General features: G+C 42.1%; 1 protein-coding gene across 5 annotated transcripts in view; it reads right to left on the minus strand.

Moving 5' to 3' along the window:
* Window positions 1-5,961: 5,961 nt before the first annotated feature.
* si:ch211-45c16.2 (mitogen-activated protein kinase kinase kinase 13) overlaps window positions 5,962-18,623 on the minus strand; it is a 37,359-nt gene continuing 24,697 nt past the window's right edge. For all 5 annotated transcript variants that reach the window (XM_061723669.1, XM_061723668.1, XM_061723671.1 and 2 more), the window contains 13 exons: window positions 17,545-18,248; window positions 15,927-16,110; window positions 15,616-15,807; window positions 14,687-14,845; window positions 14,432-14,590; window positions 14,233-14,341; window positions 13,961-14,070; window positions 13,759-13,875; window positions 13,135-13,275; window positions 11,551-12,310; window positions 11,389-11,459; window positions 10,202-10,493; window positions 5,962-9,265 (listed from right to left, as the gene is read on the minus strand). In XM_061723669.1, coding sequence (XP_061579653.1) covers window positions 9,164-9,265; window positions 10,202-10,493; window positions 11,389-11,459; window positions 11,551-12,310; window positions 13,135-13,275; window positions 13,759-13,875; window positions 13,961-14,070; window positions 14,233-14,341; window positions 14,432-14,590; window positions 14,687-14,845; window positions 15,616-15,807; window positions 15,927-16,110; window positions 17,545-18,181 — 3,033 coding nt within the window. In that variant the 5' untranslated portion in view covers window positions 18,182-18,248 and the 3' untranslated portion in view covers window positions 5,962-9,163. The remainder of the gene's footprint in view (window positions 9,266-10,201; window positions 10,494-11,388; window positions 11,460-11,550; window positions 12,311-13,134; window positions 13,276-13,758; window positions 13,876-13,960; window positions 14,071-14,232; window positions 14,342-14,431; window positions 14,591-14,686; window positions 14,846-15,615; window positions 15,808-15,926; window positions 16,111-17,544; window positions 18,249-18,623) is intronic.

The following is an 18,623-nucleotide window of genomic DNA, read 5'->3' on the forward strand; positions in this document are numbered from 1 at the left end:
AAGTGCACCCAAAGAAGATACACAACGCATGAACCCACAAGTAAAATGAACCACAGTTGACGTTTTGCACATATTATGGAAAATGGAAAAATGCAAAACAACTGCAAAAAAGAAGACATTGAACAACAAAATGGGATGCATGACCTCACAGCTGAGGACAAACAAACAGAGGCTAAGTAAACAATGGTATGAGTATGACATTGGCAAGGTGCATAAAGCAGGAGAATTAAATGCAAAAAAAGAAAAAGAAAAGCAAGAGTAGCCACAAAAAAAAATTATATATATATATATATATATATATATATATATATATATATATATATATATATATATATATATATATATATATATATATATATATATATATATATATATATATATATACTTTGTGATTACTAATTTGATAAATGAAGTGTACAGTATGAAACACAAAGTACGGTCTCTGACACAGCAGCCGGCAGTTCTACCTTTTGAGAGTGGATTAAAGATGTTGTGTAAGTTAGTTCAGGTTTATGAGCAGTTGTTCATATAAACCTCTCTGGGGTTCAGACCTTACATAAACACATAAACTCCTGACAAATCTTATCACAAGTGGCCAGGGTTTGGTGTGTGTGGTCACAAGTGGCGTTAAAATCCGTTTGAGTGATCAGATACAGTAGGACTTCTCTGTTCCACATGCAAATAACCATCATCACTTGCAAGCACTAAACCTGTTGTTATTTGTAATCATTGCATCTGAAAAACACTAAATTAACTAATAATAGCTCAATAAAATAGCAAAATATAAATGACTTTATAAAATAGAAGAACCTGGTATTTATAACACTAAAAAGTTTACAAAAACCTTTTTTTAAGCTATGTTTATTTTTTTGTTTCCTCCAAGTAAACAGCTATGTGGATCCTCCCTCTCTTTGTATTAACACATTCCTGAGTGCTCCAAAACAGCAATCCGCAGAACCAGCAGTTTACTTTTGTAACTGTCTTGACCAGAAATGCAACACAGATCTTTATCCTTTCATAGAAGATTTCATTGGTCCCGGCTGAACACTGGGGAGTTTCAGGCTCATAAGCATTTTAAGTCATATGTAAATCCATGAGGTGGTCATGACTCGAGTCATTCAGCTCTTTTGTTCAAAGAAAGTTGTTCACATTGTACATGAGTGTATTGACTCATAAATCAAGCAGTTGTGAAAGTGGTTGTGAAACTGCTTGGGGAGGAGTTTCAAGAGTGTAATGTAAGTAATGAATATGGTAAACACGAGGACTCATGTTACGTTTAGTGTTGGTTTTTCCTGTTTGACATAGATTCAAATTCAAACACAAAACACTGCAGATGCAGCTGCATCAAATTACTTAGATGCAATATGAAACTTAGGCAAGGCAAGGCAAATTTATTAATGTAGCACAATTCAACACAAGGTAATTCAAAGTGCTTTACATTGACATTAAAAGCGGGAAGACATAATTAGACAGTAAATAACAAATAGGTAAGAATAAGAAACTTAAATATAACACTGAATGAATAAGGCAATAAAAAACATGTAACAACAAACAAACAAGCAAAAAGCACGTAACCCGGCTGTTACGTGCTAAAGTAGGTGCATAGGTAAACAGTGCAGTTCACAGTCAAACTGTTTTATTTTACAGGACAACATGACCTCTGTCACTCTCCCCTGCATCAGATGCAGGTGCGCATGTGAAAGGTGAAGCCGCTTTGACACGATGATTACAGAATGAAGACGGACTGGAGATCCCATGTTTGTGCCGCCTCCAATCTCCAGTTGTGCATTGTTGCCTCATGGCAAGCTGGCTCTTGGTTTGGGTCCTGTATGGAGGCTGTATGTTCTTGTGCAGAGGTGTCAAAAGTATTCACATTCATTACTCAGGTAGAAGTATAGATACTAGAGTTTAAAAATACTCCTGTAGATATACACCCTGAGGAAGGCGTAAGCCGACACGCGTTGGTGTTTTTTAGAATGTAACCCAGTCCAAATAAAGGTTTTTTAACTTTTTTCAAGCAACTGGGTAAAGTATGAAAGTAAAAGTAATGTAAGGGGGAAAAAAGCCATTAAGGACAAAAGCCATTGAAAATGAATGCATCTTAGTATAATGCAAATATATTAAAGAACCATATGTGTACTATTGAGCATTAACATGTGTTTCAGAGAGCAGAAGATATGATGACTAGTTGCCTATAATTATTGTAATGGTGCAAAAAGTCAAACTTCAGAGGCATGTTATCATTTATCCTAACCTTTATTGGAATGTACATCCAAGTTTAGTTGCAGGAATCTGAGGGAACGGATGTAAGAACAAAACTGGACAAGAACATCTGAAACAACCACAACCAAATTCACTCTATCTGGATGGAGCAATTTAACTGGATAGTTTTTTTTTAAAGGCCGAAATGAAATAGAGTAACGAGGCTGTTTTTAAAATGTAAGGAGTAAAAAGTACAGATAATTGCGTGAAAATGTAAGGAGTAAAAGTAAAAAGTCGTCTGAAAAATAATTACTCCAGTGAAGTATAGATAACCAAAATTTCTACTTAAGTAAGGTAACAAAGTATTTGTACTTTGTTACTTGACACCTCTGTTCTTGTGTGGGTTTTCTCTGAGTATTCCTGTTTCCTCCCACAGTCCAGAAACATGTACCATGTAATTCTAAATATCTGTCCATAGGAATGAGTGTGAGTGTGTGAGGTTGTTGGTCTATATGTGGGCCTGCGATGACTGATCGACTTGTCTGAGGCTCTGCCTTTCAGGCCCCAGTACATTCCATGACCCTAAGTAGGAATAATTGGGTATAGTTAATCAAATTATTGGTCAATAACAGGTTTGAGCAGACCTCAGTGACAAATTGATGGTGAGCCATTCATTTGAAGCAGGTGTGTTGGATTAAAATTGATAAAAGTGGAGGGAAGCAGCCTGTCAGTTAACCTAGACGGGGGGAACACCACGTTCGAGTATTACACAATTTAAACACAGCCCCCTGGTCCACAACCAGTAACCAGTTCCTAATGTACAGCAAGACACAGTAGTGCTGGCTTCACTTCCTCCATTTGTTGCTGGTATTTGGGGCTGCAGGCAGGAGACGGAAAACAGTTGTGAAATTGCTTGGCTTCATCTTGCTCCTCCAGATTGCTCAGCACGGCAACAGGCTTTGCCCAGCAGTTAGTGCTTCAAGTTGAGTGGAAAAGTTCATAATAAGGTCAGTGAAGCCAGTTCCTGTCCCTCTGAACAATGTGGCCTAAAACCCGGGGGTATTTATTTATTTTTTCATGCAGCGTCTTTACCTTGCTTGCCAATTTGCTACATGTACTAACAGTGGACCGGAGTGGTGCTATGAGATCTCTCACCACCCCCGAGATGGAGTGATTCATCCTCTGTGCTGAATTTACAGCCATCCTGGCAACCCTTTTACGCCTCTCAGCAATTTCAATACATCCAACGCTCATTTCACCTCTATAATGCCTTTGTTACCACTTCCCGAGGTGATACTGAGATTTAATGCTAAAATGGTATGCTGTTCCACTTCCATGCCATTCATAAAGCACAGACGAGCGGTGTAAAGGCAACGGTGGTACGAACAATGCAGAATGTTGATAAACAAAGCGGTTTCCTGCTTTCAGCAGATTATAGGAGGCATGGGCCCCCCAGTATCCACTAGAGGGGGCCGAAGCTTTACTAGGTCAGCCTCAATAAGCAGTAAAATGACCTGTTTTCAGTTATAATCACCTGAATGAGCACATTGGAATTCTTCACAGGAAAGCATTTAAATCATACCTCAAATATGCCTTAAAAAAATATTGCAAGTTTATGAAGTCCAATTCTGAGTTTTCTTTCACAAATGTGACATTATATGAATAATCAGTCATTTGCTTTTTTGGAAAAACATGACATGTATCACACATGAGAAATAGCACATGGGACATGTTGCAACTGCCGATTTAAAGAAATACATTTTAGAGCGGCTTGGACATCAAGGCTATTTGATAGATTATCTTTTACACACACACACACACACACACACACACACACACACACACACACACACACACACACACACACACACACACACACACACACACACACACACACACACACACACACACACACACACACACACACACACACACACACACACACACACACACACACACACACACACACACACACACAAAGCATGGGGTGCATACGTTCTCTTCAGATGTTGGATTTCGCTGACAAAGTCTGTAGAGTTCTGTTTGTGACGTCTTCTTTATCAGAGGGACAAAGAAGGTGATGTGGGAGTTTTCAGTGTTGTATGTGACTGAGTTTATGTTGCTGTTTATAGGTCTGAGTGGTGCTCCCTTATTGTGCATCTTGGGAAGTCTATAAATGCTTGGAGTGGCCTACTATTGACCCAAAGGAGCCAAACTTAGCACAAAAAGTAAGAAAATGTGTGTTTGGTAGTTTATTTCTTTGTTGTAACGATGCTTCTTGGCAACAAATCTTATACCGTTGGAAAACCTGTTTATTTCCCTTTTAAATGGTGACACATTTGTGAGGAACAGGCACTCGTGGGATGAGCAGCAGAGCTGAGTATGTGGGTTGCGCCTATAAAAGATTTGCCAAATCTATTCTGCGAATGCCAAAAGCTTATTTTGCTATTGACTGTTGTTTTGATCTTCTTGTACCCTCAGTTCCTGCCAATCAGACACCTGAGCATGTGGAGGGACGTTGTGTTCAGCGATGAGTCCAGACTCTGCCTACGACGGTCGGATTGTAGGGTCAGAGTGTGGAGAAGATGCAGAGAATGCTATGCTGACTGCTGCACCAATAGAGGGACACATTTAATGATGGCAATCGTAATGCAGAGAGATATGTGGATGAGGTTCTGCAACCAGAGGGACTCCCATACAGTATCTCCACAGTCTGGGACCAAACTCTATCCTCCAAGATGACTTATCAGAGACTATCTCCATAATTTGGGAGTAGAGAGGATGAACTGGCCTGCCAGCAGTCCCGACCTCATCCCCATTGAACACTTGTGGGATCAGCTTTGGCGTGCTGTTCTGGGCAGAGTGACCAACACAACCACGTTGGCTGACTTGCTACTTATGCTGGTTGAAGAATGGGATGCCAACCAGAGTCACTGTTAGACCAGGTTGATGACCAGCATGAGGTGAAGGCGCCAGGCTGTTGTGGCTGTGTATGGATCCTCCACACACTACTGACGCTCCCGTTTGTTGAATGGATGAATTGTTAAATTGCCAATATGTGTTGTTTCTTCAATCTTAAATCATCCAATCCGCCAAACAAGAGTCAAAGTATTGTGGCTTCGGCAGAGAAGATTTGGCAAATTTTTCAAGGGCAGAACCCACATACTCAGGTCTGCTGCTCATCCCACAAATGAATGTTGCTCACTAATGTGTCATCATTGAAAAGGGAAAAAAACAGGTTTTCCAACAGAATACGATTTATTTCTAAGAAGCACTCTTACAACAACGCAAATTTCCTTACTTTTCATGTTCAGTTTATGAAGAACCTGAAGACTGAAAGAATTCACATTAATATAAAACTGTTTCTTCCCTTATGCATGGAGGCGATACGTACCTGCTGGTGGTTTTTCTTGATGGTGGGGAGGGTGCCTCTCCCATGAGGCACTGCTGATTTTCAGGAGTTTCAATTTAATTTGAGTAAATAAAAATATAAACAGCATTTTGCTCAAAGATTTGATGTAAAAATGTAATTTCTAATATTACTCACATATTTCAAGCAACTCAGGGGGACTTTATAAGAGCTAAGGTAACATTTAATCCAAAATTCCAAATTTCTGAAATGTTTCAGGTTTTCTTTTTTGCTGTGTATCATAGCTTCCATCAGCGTGCATAAAATATCTGATGAATCACATATAGTTATCAATAATTCCTTCACTAAATCATTTATGTCCAGTGTTGATAAAAACAAGACCTAGTGACAGATGAGACGGAGCACAATGTTTTGGGTACAGTACATCAGCATTTATTCCATGCAGTTGTTTGCTCTGATTTTATTCTCCCGTTGCACTGTACATTGGATAATACAGGAAACTGACAGGATTGGTTGATCATAATGCCATTCGACAAGGAAGGGAGTTGGAAATGAGAGTAACAAAGAAACAGATGTTTGATACATGGGATGAGACAACATGATGTCCACGGAAAGAGAAACAATTTCACAGAAATTCAGATGTAAGTAATTGGTAATTTTGTTTAAAAATGAAAGCAAGGGTTCACCGAAAAAGTTTATAGAAACTGGCTTCACATGTGCCGTCGGTCTCAATATTTTATTCACCTTCCGTGGCAGTAGTGATTCCTAACAACCTATGATGGGATGAAACTACCAAAATCTGCTTATTCTAGACTGTAACTGCGATGGTGATCAAAATGAAGAATGGTCCCCTGGAGATTTAAATGATATGACAATGCTTTTTTTTTTTTTTTTTTTTTCAACCATACAAATACTGTCCTCCTTTCAAATCCATTCATTGTGCTTCCTTTCAGTAATACTTCTAGGGAGATATCGTTGGTCATAAGCTGCCTGAAATTAAAAAGAAAACGACTCCTGACCAGTCATTACAAATAAATTAATCCAATAATCACGTAGGCCAGCTACGAAGAAAGAATGAAAAATAAAGGATCAAAATTAAATTAAAACCTTGCAACAATCATACTTCACAGGGTGTATGCCAGAAAGACAGTGTTATTAACAGCTTGATCAGATTACCCAATCATTATGTTCCACAAGGTTATTTCACATGTACGTAAACAAGAGTGAAGAAGGTAGTGGGAGGCTTAAAGAGCGGCTGCCATAGTTTTTTTGTTTGTCTGTTGTTTTTTTAGTAGCAGGCATCAGCCTTTTTAAAGCATTCGAGCAAAAAGTAATTTATCCATTGGTACAGTTTTATAAGCACCTCTTGCCGCTCGTTTTTATGACCCACTCCCTCCTGAAGTGTACAATACTGATATAAGTATTTCCTGCTCGTTTTCAACCAGTTGCCTGGTCGTATGAGCTGCGTGATATATATTAAAAGAGGGAGGACAAAAACAGGTCACATAACATTTACAGATGTTTATATACAGGATTAACACTGAGATGAGGTTGCTGAAAACCCAGAGCACCTTAAAGCTCCGGTCTTGTATCTGGCTTATGTTCCTTATGCAAAATCTCACCCGTCTGTACACACTTGGGCTGATATCATGACATCATTATCGCTAAATTCAACCCGGGCAAATAAGATCAGTAAGTTGGATGACGAATGGGAATATATATATATTAAAAAAAAATAATTAAAATACCTTTACAAATGCAGTATCCCTCTTTAAAAGACAACAGGAAGATTAAAATATAGAGTTGTATTATTGGGATTATTTGGATGGTCGCGGGACCATCAATGAAATGACCTTGATTAGGGGGAAAAAATAGTTTGAGCCACAATTTTTTGAACGCAAGGCAAAACAAATGTGTGCAACTGTCACTACCTAGTGGCAGCTGATATATTGCTCTCGATCAGCCACAAAAAAACCTGAGCATCAAACCCTGCGTATGCAAGTTCTCAAAACATCAAAAGAAAAAGAAAAGCTTCAAATTAGAGCCTTTCTGCTCTCCTCAGGCCACCAGCCACCGTGGACGTGGATGTCTAGCCAGCTGGACATCCTGCATTTCTGAGTGAGCCCCTCCTTTCTCACCTGAGTTTCAAGCTGCTGTTTATTATTGCTGCTCTATTTACAACAGCACAGACAATAATTAGCCTTTTTTTGGGAAAGAATACATGTCAGACAGTAAAAACTACCCTGCTAGAAAATGGTACATGGGACACGTTACGCTAAAAAAAGAAGGATACTGCACCTGGATTGCAAATAAAATCCATTACATGTCCTTTAGAGTGATAAAGGGTTGAACATCAAGGCTATGAGTAAGACCTTTTTTGTTTTTTGTTTTTTTAAATCATTATTATTATTATTTTTAAATATTTCTGCATGGTCCATAATGTGCCACTTGAAGACCATTCCTTCATACGACAATTGGTCCAGTCCAGTTTCGCAGTACTTGAGCAATCCTGAGATGAGACTTGAAACTGAAATGTCTTATGCTTAGGAAGGGGTTTAGTGTTCACATATGCAGATGCACACACACACGCGCACGCACGCACGCACGCACGCACGCACGCACACACACACACCCTCATTAGCTCTGGCTGTGACATCTGTTTGCTGATGATGTGTCTTGGGGAGAGGGATGAACGGTGTCCGAGTGGAAGAATATCTGTTTTTAGCCATCAAGCCGAGTCTTCATCTCTGCCCTGCTAGCTTGTCTGCCTCATGCAGTCTTTCAGCAGCTTTCTGCATCGCGGGAGCTGCACAAGCATGCTTTGACAGCCATGTGGGGGGTCCTGATGATGCAGTTTTAGGGAAGGAGAGAAAGTCCGGTCATGAGGCAGGGTTGTTCATGCTGGTGTTCACATTTTTTTTCCATGAGCTCATTGTTCCCCATGTCAGCCATAGAGGGGGGGGGGGGAGGAGGGATGAGGAGGGGGTGAGGTTTTGGGTCTCTGTGCTGTAAACTGACACAGGTTGGTCAAACTGCAGTGAAGGATTGTTTGTAGTTCGAGGACTTCCCTCAGAAATAATAAAATAAGGAGCCCGATGAAGACTTGGAGTGATGCTCCTTGCCTGAGACCAACTACTGCAATTATGCAACTCCCTGCTGCTAACTTTCAGTCTCAAGTACGCAAGTGCTTCAACACATTCTCTTTCATCACGTCCGTCTCCCTCCACCCAGAGTGTCTCCAACACAGTCAGCCCATGCTTCGTTTCAAAATATAAGTTTCTTTCTTCTCATTTCAGATCAGAGAACTTACAGAGGTCCTGAAGTTTGCTTCAAAACTCAGACAAAAATAAATTATGAATGTTAAACTATCTACTGTACATTATCATTCAAAAGGGAATCCCTGCCATGGGTTGCCTGGATGCAGTGCTGGATGAGGGAGGGAAAGTGGGGGGGGGGGGGTTATGATGGGAAGGGTAGAGTTTTGTTTACCACATTGCCCTCTTATTGCTGTGTTTTTCTGCAGGGCCCATTTTTGGAATATGGGACATGATGGCCTCCAGGCAAAACAAGAGCTGTGCCCCGCGGTGAGTTTCACCATGAGGAAGGGGCCCCGACTTTGTTGTTTCTGATGGTGGCGTCAGAGCAGTCTGCCTCTGATGAATCGCAGTCTGAGTCCCCGAACTGCAGCGGGTTCTGAGACAAAGGGAGAAAACACAAGGAGAAAGTGAGCAAGAAAGCTTCAAAGTACAAGAAAAAAAACAACCCAAAAGCATTATTCATCTTCCTTTGCAACGCTCGCCCCATTTGCTTGGAATCAATTAAGTGAAGTCTTGTGGTGGTGATAAGGTCAGGGGATCACTGACGTCAGTGCAATTCTTTTAAAGCTCGTAGCGTTTCTGAGATACACCAGCATGTTCAAATCAAGTGTAAAAATGTTTCCCTGTGATTTAAAAAAATATAGCTATTAGTTTAGATTAATTATTATGTACTTCCATTGGGTGGTGGTTTCTAACAATACCACTCTCACACCTTTTTCCTTATTGTAGATACCATTATCTGACAGCCTCATCTATATTATGGGTCCCTTGTACTATTTTGACTTGAGACTGCTTGAAGTTGTTTTTTTGTTTTGTTTTTTTTTATTGTGACCTAGGTATTCTGCCAGAGGAGAAGATGAGACGTGGTTGAAATGAGGGGGATCTGCGTTTCTCTGGTCTGGCTGACCTGAACTCCGATAAGTAAAAGTTAATGGCTCGCTGGCTGGATCTTAAGTGATTTTTCTTTTAGTTATAATGTATGTTGGACACCTGATTCATTTTAAGACATCTTTTCATATGACATTTTAATTTCACTGAAAGGGAATTTTGCTCATTTCAAGCATAAAGAATTCTGGAAATTTGATAAAATTAACAGGGAAGATTTATAATCATTTTGTCAATTATTATGCCCCCCAAACACATTTATTCTTCATTTATAATAAGTTTGCTTTAGAGATCATGGTTCTACTATCATAAGAGAGCATTGCTTTTCTTCTATTTTGTTCTCCATTGTTGTTATTTTGGAATTAGGTTAAGTTAGCTGCTGAAATCTGAAAACAGAAAAACAACAACACAAAGGTGAGCCACTCACCTCATAGCTGTGTTCGTCAGAGCACAGTTTCCCCAGAGAGATCTGCGTCTTCACCCTGCGGACAGCACACTCCTTGTCGGAGAGGCCGTCCGACTGGGTGGAGATGTCGATGGGGATGTCGGGCGTGTGGGACAGCAGCTCGTCCAGGTGCTCCTCCTGGCTGGCGCTCAGCCTCTCCAGGGGTCCGCTGTGGGAATGGTCACTGGTGTTTCCCTCCTCGCCGTCGGTCGCTGACAGGTTCTCCGAGCTGAAGGTGGAGTAGGACTGGAAGCTGCTCATGCAGCGGTGAGGTCTGTGAGGAGGAGAAGGAGTACTCTGAATTAGAGATGGGCGGTATGGACTAAAAAATGTATCACGATAATTTCTAGCATTATCCCGATGGCGATAAAAAAAATACCAATTCAACTCCACCTTTTTAACTATAAATCTATCTCATCATCATTTCCTTCCTTCCTTCTTTCTCCTTTCCTTCCTTCCTTCTTTCTCCTTTCCTTCCTTCCTTCTTTCTCCTTTCCTTCCTTCCTTCTTTCTCCTTTCCTTCCTTCCTTCTTTCTCCTTTCCTTCCTTCCTTCTTTCTCCTTTCCTTCCTTCCTTCTTTCTCCCTTCCTTCCTTCCTTCCTTCCTTCCTTCCTTCCTTCCTTCCTTCCTTCCTTCCTTCCTTCCTTCCTTCCTTCCTTCCTTCCTTCCTTCCTTCCTTCCTTCCTTCCTTCCTTCCTTCCTTCCTTCCTTCCTTCCTTCCTTCCTTCCTTCCTTCCTTCCTTCCTTCCTTCCTTCCTTCCTTCCTTCCTTCCTTCCTTCCTTCCTTCCTTCCTTCCTTCCTTCCTTCCTTCCTTCCTTCCTTCCTTCCTTCCTTCCTTCCTTCACGTTGTGCGTGGATTTAACACAGAACCATAAATCAGCTTTACACAAAAACGTCATCAACGTTTTTACTGTGAGATGAGAAATTCTTACCGTGGGGAATTTTTTTGGCGGTATATCGTGAACGTTAAAATATCGCCCATTCCTACTCTGAATTAATTCAGCATTTATTTAAGGGTGAATTATACTTGCTTTTGGTGCGTTTGGAGCGTGGACATGTTTTGACTTTGAAGCGGAAAAGATAATCACTACTTTAATTGCCTAACGTGATTTATGGTGTTACTTTAAAAAGGTCAAGCGTGTTATCTTAATGACCATTTGCATTTTACCTCTGTCTCCTTGGAAACTCCACTTCACTGTCCACCTCTCCCTCTTCCTCTTCAGATGACTCATCACCGCCCTGCAAGAGCAACAATAAAAGTGAATGCACAAGAATGTTTCCTTCAACACAAACACGCATCCATTGATGCAAAGCTTAAATGTGCGCTCACCTTCCTGAGAGGCCTGATGGTGCGGGGCAGTGCCGAGGGCAGAGGGTGTGTGTGTTGGGCTGAATTCTGCTCCTGTGGCTCAGCCTTCTTCGCGTTCTCTCCATCTAAGACTGCATCTTGGTTGGGCACCCTTGAAGAGGACTTGGCGCTTTCTTGGGTGCTGAGCAGGGAGTAGTGTGGCAACTCTGGCTGGTTCAAGGCAGGAGGGGTCTCCTGACAGTGTAGGCAACCGGGGAAGGGATGGGCCTGGCAGCAGGGACATAAAGAGCCGGCGGCGCCGCCCGGTACGGGATTGGAGCTGGTGGACGAGGTCCGCTGTCGCGTGTCTGCATCCATAGCAGTGGATATGAGGTCGGGGCTGGAGCCAGAAACGCGGCGCTGCAGGTGGTCAGTCTGAGGGCTCCGCAGGGCAGCGGCGGGGCCAAAGTAACGCAAGTTGTTGGCACAGTTGACAACAGCCTCCTCGCGGCCTTTCAGGGGGAGAAACTGTCCCTCGGCCGGTTGGTGGTGATGGTGGTGGTGGTGGTGGTGGAAGGTTTGCTCTTGCAAAGATCGGGTGTCTTCCGGCGCCCCGACAGCAAGCTTCAGCACACTGGGGAACTCACTGTGGCTTCCTTTGCTGTTGGCACGGCGATGGCGAGGCTTGCTTCTGTAGCGGGTCTTGCCAGGAGGCGTGGAGACCTTGGGGCTGGCCGACAGCGGTGAGGGGGAGGGAAGAGGGTCAAGGCCGGGGATGCCATCAGAGCGCAGCAAGTCCGGCCTGTAAGAAATGTGTTTGGTCACATTAATATCATTTATTGACGTCTAGTCTGTCTTAGGGCTGGGCGATATATCGAGATTTTAATATATATCGATATATTTTCAAACGCGATATGGTACGAGACAATATCGTTTATATCGATTATTAAAAAAATATATATATTTTTTTTTATGATTTTGATATAGCTTATTTTGTGACGAATTGACTTGAATGTTTTATTTGAGATTTGTACAAATGTTTTGTTATTTGCAGAACTGTCAACCTCAGTGGAAAAGTCTGCCTGTTACCGTCTACATTGTATTAATTGCACAGTGTATTTTAATTTAATTGTTATGCAGGAAAGGGATATTTATTTTATTTTATTCAAGAAGCATTTTTATTCTATATATGCAGGCAGTTTATTTTTATTTCATTTGTTTTATACATTTTGATATTGTGCAGACCTCTGTTAACAAAGGTACCTGTGTGACATTTGGCACGAGGCTTTGTATTAAAACTGACTGTTTTTTTAAGGGTTTGCCTCAGAAAAAAATGAAGCTAACAGGGATGCTATGCTATAATGCTTTGGGGGAAACCCCAATTAAGGCACAGAAAAAATATCGATATATATCGAGTATCGCCATTTAGCTAGAAAATATCGAGATATGACTTTTGGTCCATATCGCCCAGCCCTAGTCTGTCTTTCCTATTTGTACGTAAATCATGCTTGTCAGATCAAGCATTAGGAAAAGCACGCTCAACAGTAAATGTTAGATAAGATGAGAATCCATTTAGAGGTGTCATCGCGACAAGAATTAACTTCTCAGTTTGCAAATAATTCAGACCTTCTGGTGGGCATCCCAGCTTTGTGGGAGATGCTTCCCTTCTTCTTGATGAGCTTCTCAACAGCATTGGACCTGACGATGGGTCGGACCAGGTGGCGTTTGTAGGTCCCGGGGTATTTCTTCTCCACTGCCTGCTCTCGCCTGCAGTGATGACAGATTTACTTAGCTTTTCTTTGCTCTGGTCCAGAATTACGTGTAAAGAGGTTAATCAAACCACCGGCAGACAAATCAAATCAGGTGTAAAATATTGTTTAGGACCGTGTGAAAGGTAAAAAAAAAAAAAAAATATTGAAAATTAGGCTGGAGTCACTACACAAAACATCCTGAGACTTTTATTTCAAATGCCTCGGGGGGGAAAATGAGACATTAATTTGTAACAAATATCTCTAAAACAAGGTGAGTTTTCCTTTTCTGTTAAAAGAAAATCAAACTACTTTGAACTTAGTTCAAAGCATCTGGAGAATGTACAGTGTTTATGATTAGAAATACTGATATAGTGACAACCGGTAAATCCTGTTTATGACAAAATGAGCAGAAAGACAAAAAAGCAAATCAGCAGTGAATTTCTATAGTGAAATGTACATATACACATATATATATATATATATATGTACATATACATACTTCATCAGCTCTTTCTCTCGGACCTCCAGCTGCAGCATGATGGCACTGAGCTCCATGTAGAGGTTGTTGGCTCTCTCCAGCTTCCTCTCATAGTGCTCTCGGATGTCCAGCGCATGCCTGACGGTGTCCAGAAAATACAGAAATCAGTTCACTGTCAACGTGCTCAGTGTCTCTTTGTTTTTCCCTTTCTTTGCTCACTCACCGGAGTTCATCCCTCCTGCGTCGGATCAGCTCCTCATCCAGCCTGTGGATGCACGTGCCTTCACTTTTGATCTTCTCAAAGTGCTTCTTGACTTCCTCCCTCCACTCTGCCTGCAATATGGACAGACACACAGTTCTGATGGTACTCTGAGAATCCAATAAGAGATCTAAAAATAAATGCTAATAGCTGCATAACAAACCAAATGCATCACAAGGTAAACACAGCGACTGGCAAAGGTGAAAGTAGTTTTTTTTTTCTGAATTAGTCCAAACCTGAGACTTGAAGTATGTCTCCTGAGGCGTTCCAAGAATGTCAGCAGAGGCAATGTCGAGGTGTAGAAGAATCTGACGAAATGAAGGCCTATTCCTGGGTTTCCCTTGCCTGGAGTTAACAGTAACCATCAAGCGTTCAGACACAACCACTATAACACCTGAAACAAGCAGCCACTCATCATTTCTGGACCATGCTCACCATGTTTGCTTCATGAGGATTTTAAACCCATCTGGGCATGTGGAGGGCACTGGAAGGTGTAGACTGTTGCTGCCAACGCCCCAGATGATGGCAGAGGAGTCCACATCTTTGTAGGGAATCTCTCCTGTGAGCAGTTCCCATAACACAACTCCAAATGACCTGCAATGCACACGTTCACACAGACACATTAACAGCACATCAACAACGATTCTTAAAAGATGATTTATCTTAGATATTTGATATGCAACGACTCACCAGATGTCTACTTTTTCAGACACAGGCTCGTTTCTGATGACTTCCGGGGCCATCCACGCCACTGTGCCCGCAAATGACATCTTTGTACTTTTGTCACTGAGCTCTTTGGACGTTCCAAAGTCAGAGATTTTCACAGTGTCGTTATGGGTGACTAAGACGCTGGAACACACAAAGCGAAAGCATGATCATTAGTTAGTATTGACGCCTTTTTGATTACGAGGCGGACAAGAAGGCCTTACAGGATGAGCTAAGTACATCCTTCAGTTTGATGTAGATGCCTTTCCAGTGATATTGTGGTGGGGTTTTTTTTTTCTTTGTTAACAGAAATAGAATTCTGAGTCACCCTCTAAGCAAAATGAGACTGACCTTTTCAGCATATTCAGCCCTCTTTCATTCTGCTGACTAATACAGTGTATGGCACTGCTGCTGCAGTGTGTTGATATTGATTAGAAAGCGCTACGGATACAGTAGTGCAGAGGATGAGACAGGAAGAGAAGGATGTGAACAACACTCTCTTACTCTTACAGCTTTTATTATCTCTAAAGATGGTATTATTGTTAATGTCACATTATTCAGAGCTGAAAGGATGTATTGCAGCAGCTGCTGCGGTTCAAGACATTTCAGACAAAGCTGCTGAGCTGTTCCAGCGAGGTTACAGATCAGCTTTAAGAGCGTGACTTCGGCCTCCATGTGCTCTGTATAACAATGATGCAGCAGGTGAGCAAGCATTTATTTCCCACTGATCAAGAGGAAGTAACCTTGCGTTACAAACCGCCACACTCCGTGATCTGGCAATACAACTGCATAATTGATGCAGATGATTCAAAAGTTTTACAGGCACATCGAGGTCACACATGAGTGGAAAAAATGAAGGAAAGCCTACTATATCTATATTTCCATTTGACAATACCAGGAAGACAGTTTCTCACTTGGGAGACTTGAGATCTCTGTGAATGATCTTGTGCAGGTGTAGGTAGTTCATGCCGCTGGCGATGCCTGAAGCCCAGTCCACCAGCAGCCTGGGTGTCACTTTCCTTCCCGCCCTCAGCACTTCATACAGCTGACCCTGCGCACAATACTCCATGATGATGCAGTAACAAGGCGCCTGCGTGCACACGCCCCTGGGATACGCAAAATAAAACAAAACATTTGCTTTAATACACAAAGAGACAAATTCAATATCAGCAAATAACCAACCAAAAATCAGGCAACATCCAGGCTGATGAGCTCACAGACTTACTTGAAGCTGATGATGTTGGGATGCTTGAGTTTGCGCAGGGGTTTGATGTCCGTCTCTTTCTGTTCTCGCACCTTTTTGATGGCAACCTCCTCGGAGCGGAATTTGCCCAAGAAGACGGCTCCCTGTGCACCGCTGCCCAGCCACTGCAGCTCAGAAATCTCCTCAAAGGGAACCTCCCACATGTCTGCAAACAGGAAAATGGCATTTCATCATTGTAACGACAGCACAGTCAAGTGATCTTTTGCATTGTTTTTTAGTCCATCTACCCAACTCGCTGTCACTTTGCTCTGCAGGAGAATCAGATACAAGCTTATCCCTCAGTAGAAGTCCCTGCATAGCACTCTATAAAAAGCTATAACTAGCAACTTGCTAGACAGAAGGAAACGTTTCTGTATGAACCTTGGTCGCCGTCTAAAATGTATCTACAGCCAATTAATTTATATGTCATATCTTGTTTGTTAGAGGCAAATGAATTATATTTTTCAGTTTCTTTAATAAAGGAAATCCAAACATTTAAGGAAACAGTTACAAATGATGATAAATTAAATAAATGTCTTGCAGTTTACGTCTTACTCTTATTTTTTTCTCTAACAGTGAGGTGCAGATATGTGACAACCGCGAAATAAGCATTAATAATTGTAGTAATTGGTCGTATTGAGTCAAAACAAGAGAGATGTTTCTCCATCCCTGCTAAGGGCTGCTGAAAACAGTAGCACTATGTGCCGGACTGGTCACAAGCCCCAGTCCAGTTCTACCTTCTTCTGACCTTGACTGGTCTCCTGCGGCCTGCATGTGCAGCCTGTGCAGCAGCCCGGCAGCAAGGTGAGGCTACCTTTACCATGACCTCAATTCAAGCTGACAGCTGTGTAGTCTCACTCACAACTGCAATATGTTGGAGCTAGGAACAGATATTCAATTACAGTTTCAGATTACATTAGGGGAAACAGGAGTGAATCCTCCGTTTTATTTCCCCTAAGTCTTAAAGAGGGAAGTAGGGTTGCCACCCTTCCCATAAAATACGGAATTGTCCTTTATTTGAGAAAAAAATGTTGCATCCCTTATTCAACTAATACGGGATGCGTTTTGTCCCGTATTTTCATTAACGCTAGTTAAACGCTAGTATTCTAGTTGCATTATTGAAATAAGTTAACTTTTACACCATATTCTAGTTGAATTATTGAAATAAGTTAACTTTTACACCATATTCTAGTTGAATTATTGAAATAAATTAACTTTTACACCATATTCTAGTTGAATTATTGAAATAAATTAACTTTTACACCATATTCTTCACCTGTAGGCTATATTATACATCTGGGCTGATGTGGACATACATAGCATAGGGTTGGCTGTCTTTACAGTCATGCAAGTTCAATGCTATTAAAGCACTTTAAACTTTAAATCAAAGCATTTTGTTTTTTCATATAAAATAAACACATTTTTATTCAGTTTAGAAGTTTTGGGGCTTTTTTTTTGGCTCCTGCGCTGCTGAAATCAGGGCGTCCCTTATTTCTATTTCTGAAAGGTGGCAACCCTAGAGGGAAGTGCATTTTAATCAACCACATAGGATTTCCTTTTTTAAACCAACATATCCCTAAATATGAGCTCCAGAGCTAACCTTGTTGTTGCAGCTTGTATTCTGTCGAGTACGTTTTCCCGATTATATTCCACACCGGCCGGAGGCAGCCGAACAGCCCCTCTAGGAAGCCTCCCGATCCAGGCCCCGCTCTGTGGAAGTGTAGTTTGATGTCATCGTGGTGACATGGCGGGTGGTGCGGTCTTCCTTCTTCACTGTGGTCCACCGGGCAGTCGCCCTCTCCCGTGTGCTCATCCATGCCACTACCGCACCCGCCGTGCTCGCAGGAGGCGGGTGACACCGCTTCCTCGTGGTCGTGCTCCTGCAGCTGGAGCACGCTGTTGTCGAAATGTCCGCCTTCGCTGCGCGTGGAGTCCACGCTCAAGGCCGTGTTGGCTGGGCTGACGCCTCCCAGCGCAGACTCCTCGTCCTGGCCGGCTGGCGTCTGCAGCGGAACGGCCAGGTGTGTCGGCGGGGCGAGGTCTGTGATAATCTGAGGAGGTAAGTTCGGGGCCTGAAGAGGCTGAAGGGGCTGGGAGTTGGGTGGGTTGGATTTCTTCATGGCATCCCCGACCACAGTGAGTTTGAGCTCTTCCTTCAGCTTCCCCACCAACAGACTGGGGCAGGAAGTCCACGACAGCACCTCTGGGGAGCTACCCATGGTGTCGTGCATGTGCATGGGCTGCCCAGTAAGGATGAGTGGGACACGTCCTAACGCACTGGTTTGCCTGAAGGTTGAAAATCACCTGCAGAACAGGGAGGTAGATAAAGAGAAGAGAAAGAAGGCATTTGTTAAAAGCTGTACTTTATTACAAAAACATAAAGCAAGGTTAAATCCATTTAACTGATTTCAGTGTAGTCACTTCTAATGAAATACGAACTGCTGCCATAATGGGGGGGGGGCTATTACTACACAATCCTCTCATTCTGTTTCATAGATCTGGGATTGAGAGAGATTACATTAATGATCATCATTTTAAGCTATGGAGTGCAAGCGCTGCAGGATGGAGGATGTCAGAGAGGGTTTAAATCAGTGCATGAGAGACGAAATGACGTTGCATAGTAAACAGAAATAAAACGATTCTGGGAAACTTACGGGAAACAGTCGGGCTCAACCAATC

Source organism: Cololabis saira, chromosome 6 (genome assembly GCF_033807715.1).
Source record: "Cololabis saira isolate AMF1-May2022 chromosome 6, fColSai1.1, whole genome shotgun sequence".
NCBI lineage: Eukaryota > Metazoa > Chordata > Actinopteri > Beloniformes > Belonidae > Cololabis > Cololabis saira.